Source organism: Martes martes (assembly GCF_963455335.1).
Source record: "Martes martes genome assembly, chromosome: 3".
NCBI classification, from domain to species: domain Eukaryota; kingdom Metazoa; phylum Chordata; class Mammalia; order Carnivora; family Mustelidae; genus Martes; species Martes martes.
Genome location: NC_137890.1, coordinates 67,264,326 through 67,270,325, shown reverse-complemented (window position 1 = coordinate 67,270,325; position 6,000 = coordinate 67,264,326). Strand labels below are relative to the sequence as shown.

At 44.0% G+C, this 6,000-nt stretch overlaps 1 protein-coding gene across 4 annotated transcripts in view; it reads right to left on the bottom strand.

Moving 5' to 3' along the window:
- Positions 1–856: 856 nt before the first annotated feature.
- Positions 857–6,000, bottom strand: part of DCLK1 (doublecortin like kinase 1) — a gene marked incomplete at both ends in the record, with an annotated part of 337,256 nt that continues 332,112 nt past the window's right edge. For 2 of the 4 annotated variants that reach the window (XM_080799560.1, XM_080799561.1), the window contains one exon: positions 857–1,021. In XM_080799560.1, the coding sequence (XP_080655686.1) occupies positions 857–1,021 (165 nt within the window). The remainder of the gene's footprint in view (positions 1,022–6,000) is intronic. The other 2 variants (XM_080799562.1, XM_080799563.1) reach the window with 1 other exon arrangement.

The window sequence follows — 6,000 nt, the reverse complement described above, 5'->3', positions numbered from 1 at the left end:
CTTTTCCCCCAGTTGTTGTTGTTGTTGTTGTTGTTTTCTATAGATGTCTCATACTGAGCAGGCAGACCCTCACTCACCATGCACAAGACAAAGTATGGTGACTTCCGAGGGTCTGCGCTGTCACTAGCAGCAACTGATGTGGAAGCAGCATTTCTGGGGCGTCGTCAGCCCATCTTCCTGTGGAGGCGATGTGGGGGAGGGGGCGCCAGCTCTGTCGGCCACAGACCCAGTCGCCTCCACTCGGGATGCAGGACTCGCAGCCGCGGGCAGTCATACCTCTAGTGAAAAAAGTCCCTTTCAAAATGGGATTGTGAAGAAGAAAGAGAGGTCTTATGTCTAAGTTATAAGCCTGTTATATTCTAAACCCACAAAAAAAACGACAAGCAAGCTATCGTTCTAGATGTCCTTCTTGTCTGGACATCTCAGCATCTAAGAACATCCTTGATCTGCAGCAAAATCAAGAAGCGTGTGCGTATACATCCAAAGGCCTGAAAAATTCCCCAGGGGTTCTCCATAAAATCCTATGCACTCAGAGGGTTAACGTGCGATATTACAATACTGCAGATCCTAGTTTGACTGACGAACACATTCATTGCTTCTATGTTTAAAAAAGTTGCAAATTAGCCTTAACCCTTTGAGGACCCTATTAGCAGCAAGTTGCCATCTTTGCAAACACCATGTGGTCATCTCGTTCAGCAAAGAGAAATCACTACAAAGATACCAGAAAACACACTTTCTGTTCTGCCATTCAAGCACTGAGTGCTAGATGGATCAGATGAAACTGTTTCACATAAATTTGGAAAACAACCTCAGAGTCTCAAAGGGTTAAGCTAGGACTTCGAGTAAAAGGGTCTTATTAAAAGGGCGAGTTTGGGGAGCGAACAGTCTCGGATGAGCTCGGGGAGTAGTCTTCTGATTCCGAGTTGAGTTCAGGCGGAGCTGGCTGGGCCTTGTACCGGCTCCTCACATCCTGGTTGCGTCTTCGTCGGAAAACCTGCCTCTCCTTATCAAGAGCGGTGGTCTAGCAGGGGCATAAAATGAGAAAGAGGACAATTAGGCTGAAGGAAATGGTGAAAGAAACACTTTCGGGAACTTTCTGAGGTCCGAAACATAGGCTGGCCAACTGAACTGTCCATTTCTGGCTCACTTGTGTTGACAACAGTCACCACAGTTGCGGAGCTCTCTGCTCCCTCCCAGGGCAGCTCTTAGGAGCACCTGGTCATGACCTCAGGAGACACAGGCAGGATGGATGATGTGGTGGGTTCAACTTCTCCCCAGTCCTCCCCGGCCTTCCCCAAGCTCCACATCTATTCCCCTCGGTCGCTCCCAGGCGAGCTAGAGAGCCCCCGGTGAACGGGAGCCCCGGGCCCGTGTGTCTGACACGTGAGGACGCCAGGCGTGCCTCATTCATCAACATTCAGCTCCAGGCGGGCTGTACAATAAAGATGAGAGGTGATGAAGTCGTCAGACATGGAAACAGAGCCGCAAGCTCATCCCGTTCTTTTAGCACCTCCTCATTCGAAATGATCTTATTATCTGTTGATGAGGGAGGGTGGCCACATCTCTGGGAAGTTACATCTCTGTAACTTGAATGGAACCAGTGCCCTGAAATTGGAGACTGCTTTGACTGCAAGTAAACCAAACGGAAAGCCTCCCCTGGATTTAACTTTACAAAGTTCATTTTCATTGTAGTATGTGGTAATTTATGAAACAGAGATTCAATTATGTGGGTATTCCAACTCCGGGGTCTCTCTGCCTCTTTTCCTGATGAAACCTCAGATCATCTCCAGGATGTGCTACCCAGCCGTGGCTCTGGAAGTTATTATGACATCAGAATTGGGAACGGCATGACTTCATTACAGATTTAATGGGTGTGGGGAGGAACGGGGTCATTACGGAGAAACCTTACACAGAGCGAAGAGTAGGTACAAAGCCTGAAGAAAAATATAGAACACATATAAAAGTTGAAGGCGTCCTTGTTTGAAAGTCTCTCTTTAAAAGGATGTAGCCTGGAGGTTATTCTGCTTTTAAGAGATTACTTTTCCTCTGTAGGGATATATACCACCATTTTTCCTCTTGAAAATTTACTGTTAGCTTCTTCAAAGAACAGAGATAAATTTATAGCCAGCCTGGTTCTGAGAACAAAGTGAAAACCAAGCCCCTCATACAATTGCAGTATAGCATTAGAGCAATCTTAGATCTAAAATAGGGCAATCAAAGTTCCAAAATGAAGTAATAAAGAGAAAAAGAGTGCCAGAGTATAGGACCAGTACAGTAAATGGCTTTGTTAGGGTGAACTGCTCTGCTTTAAAAACTATCCACAGACTGAAGAACAGCGTTACAAATCAACGAGGAAGATAAACTTTAATAATTTACTTCTCGTTTCACTAGATTGTTAATACAATGATTCAATAACTGGCTTGTGGAAATGTCTACCTTTGATTCTTCTACTTGCAGAATTTTTTTAAGGAGACAGACACACACACACACACACACACACACATATAGTTCCTGGTCTTCTACCCTCTGATTTTATGGTATTTTCAGCATCATAAACCCAAATTCCTAACTTTATTTAAAACATTGTAAAGTTACGACACATGGTATTTTGCTTTCAAAGCAAACTGAAAATGTTCTGTGCGCGTAGAGTTGAATGTTTGTAAAAAAACAGACGTCTATTTAGTCTGACTTACATAAAAACCATTCTGTAGTTAATCCAAGAGTAATATAAACTCTCCTCTTGGTCATAAAAAATATTTCTATTTCTACCTTCTTGAGAAAAAAAAAGTCATTGGCATTGGACGAAATACTGAGTAGCGGGCTGAGGCTTTCCAGTGTGGGGAAAAAAAGCACACCCGGATTGTCTTCAGGAATTGTGACTCTGCTCTGTCCATCACTGGCTATGGGAACTATTTACTCGGTTCTCAGTTAAATAAGGAACAGGAATAATCCCTTCCCGCTGTCCTCGAGTTGCTGTAGGTAAACATGGATGTGCAAATGCTTTTTAAATGGCTGAGATGCTCAGAAATGGAAGGCGTTGGTGGTGGTTTGTTTGTTTTTTCCCCCTTCATAGTTGGATGTCAGAGACAGTTTTAAAATTAAATAACTGCAGGTCAGAGGAAAACATGCAAAACAAAGCTCACATCAGAACTTAGAGCACCCTCCCTGCCACCTTCCTCTCGTTGGCACTTTCTCCATGTTTACTGCATCTCCTCATAATCTACGCAATCCCTTCAAGTCATGCTCTTGGCTGCAGCCACTGAAATGGGCCATTTCCCCATAAATTCTGCAAGACAGCTAATGCAGGGGCTGGTGGCACTCAATGCTGAGTCCACGCTCGGATGCTTCCATTCCCCTGCTTTTCACTTCCATTTCTCCAGATCCTCCTAAGGGCAACCACATTCTCTCCCTTACTAGTCCTTCTTCTTAAACAACACTTGCCCTGACCCCTTGGACCAGTCAGTTCTCACCATTCCTGGCACTTCCTCTAGTTAGCAGCTTTCTAAATGTTCGCCGCCTCAGCGGGTGAACCCTGGTGCTCCAATCTCCCTTGCTTTCAGCTGTGCCACTAAACAGTAATTTCAGAGCAGTTATTTTTGGAAACAGATCATGTCATGATCCTATGTCATGGAATATAAGGGTGTGAAGGTTGTTTCAGTTGGATTTATAGACTCTTAGAATTGTAAGAGAATTTATCAAGCATTCTTTGTCCAATGCTCTGTCTTTATAAACAGGGAAACTGAGGCCCAGGCATGTGGAGAGACTTGCCTGAATAGCACTGCTCACCAGGAAGAGAACTCAGTTCTCCTCCTGCAGAAGGCCTGAGAATTTTTTCCGCTTTTACTCTGACATCTACTGAAACAATAAAATGGAGCTACCACATGCCAGTAGCTCACTCCTTTGTTCCCAACCAGAGTGAGCTGGGGAGGAGACACTGGCCACAGGCAGCATCGAATGCCCAAAGACCAGGGCTTTCCCATGCCGATGGCCTGAGAACCCCTCTCTTTCAGGGACAGCAAGCCGGGGTCCACTGCATGTATAATCCCATTCTGGGTCTGCTAACTCCAAGGGAGGCCTAAGTCTGATGACAGGGAGGCAGTTTCCTACCCACTCATGTCCTCCTATTATTCGCAAAGGCTACACAACTAAGGACTGAGGTCCCAACCAACTTGCTTTCAAAGAGGCTCCAGAGGGGGTCCCTGTCTATAGGCCTCTCTTCCCTGGGTTCCTGCTCACTCTGCTTCCAGCTCCATGACTGTGGTTCATTTTAAGAGTGTCTTCCTTCTCTGTGCTCCACGAAACCCAGTTTTGCTACCCCTGTGTGCCCTGCCTGCACCACAACTGCCCCCAACTCACGGTCTTCTCTGCCACACCGTAGACTCTTCGAGGGGCAAGATCAAGTCTTGGGCATCCCCTCTGTGTTCTCCATACTTCACAGCACGCAACAAATACTCTGCAAACATGGCAGCTTTTGAAATATGGGGAAGTGCCACAGAAGTCACATTATTTCCCTCTTGAGCACCCAACCCCCAGTTCATCCTGCACACAGCTGACAGGTCAATTATCCCCAGGTCCAATTTATTTACAATTCCTTGTAAAGCCCAACTCCTTGTCCTAACATTCACCATGTGCTCACAGGAAGAACTTCCAGTGTCTCGTTCTTGTAATTACTCAAAATGACCTGCAGACTTCTCCTCCATTAGTGGACACTTGGTTTTCTTAAACGGCACCCATCCACTCCGTTTACAGTTAACCATACCTCACTTTCCCTTTGGACATGCCCCATTCCTGTACTGTGTGGTTCCGGTGAAGATGACTGTAGTTTCATCTTTGAGAGTGAGGCAAGGATGGGATGGGCTTATGACAGGAGCAAGTGTGAGCTTACTGCATACCCACAACTGGTTTAGGATAGGCATCCAACCCAGTTAATAGGATACAAGGAGATTTTCACCAGGACCTCACTTTTATAATGAATCCTCATTTTTGAAGGATAGTAGGCTTGGCATTGCTTCCCACATCCTTGTAACATGTGAAGCTCCAGACTAAAGCCAACATTGGGAGGCAGAGTGGAGAGGTGGAAAAAAAACCAGGCCCTGACTTAGTGCTGAATCCATCCGTCACTGAAGCCAGACCCAACCTTGGAACCTTCCAGATTAGATGACATAATAAATTTCTTTTTTGCCTAAGCCAGTTTGGTTTGGGTGTTTGTCACCTGCAATCAAAAAAGTCTTAACTGATGTGTCTCTGAGCACACTTCAATCCTTCTCGCCCTACATCTTGGTTCAAGGTGCTCACCTATCTGAAATTACTTCTCCTCCTTCTCATCCACTCAAATCTATCTGTGTTCCAAGATTTGATCAAATTTCACCTCTTGCATTACACTTTCTCTTCCTAAATTCCTCAGGCAAGTATTGTCTTGACCAAACTTTTGGTACTTTTTGCACATCTGCCTCCTACTTAACTTTCTGTGAATATGTCCCAAATGCCATGAAGCTCCTCGATGGTGGAATCTGAAACTTCTTTGCATTTTCCAGAATGCCTAGCATACTATGGCACACGTATTAGAGACATATTAAACATTTCTGAATTAATACAGGTTTAAACTTTTTCAGATGTACTTCTGAATAACAAAAAAAGCAGAATCCAAAGCAACTGTATAATACCAAAAAAAGTAAGAACTTAAAGGGATTACAAGTCAATATTTAAGGATATAATGTATGTGACCAAATGGTTGCATCCCATAATATTCTCTTATATATTTATCTATTCAATAATCATTTATTGTGAAATTCTTAGCACAGTAAGCACTGTCATATACCACATTTTTAAAATTTTAATTGTGGCTATAAAATGAACTTGCCTCTAGAGTATGTACAGTTCCAATTTTACACCTGAATTCTGTAGTCCCCATTTGTAGTTCAGGACAGATGAATTCAGCAAGGAACTAGAACAATGTGCTATTCCATAATTTTTAAAAAGGTACTGCTATAAATATATATA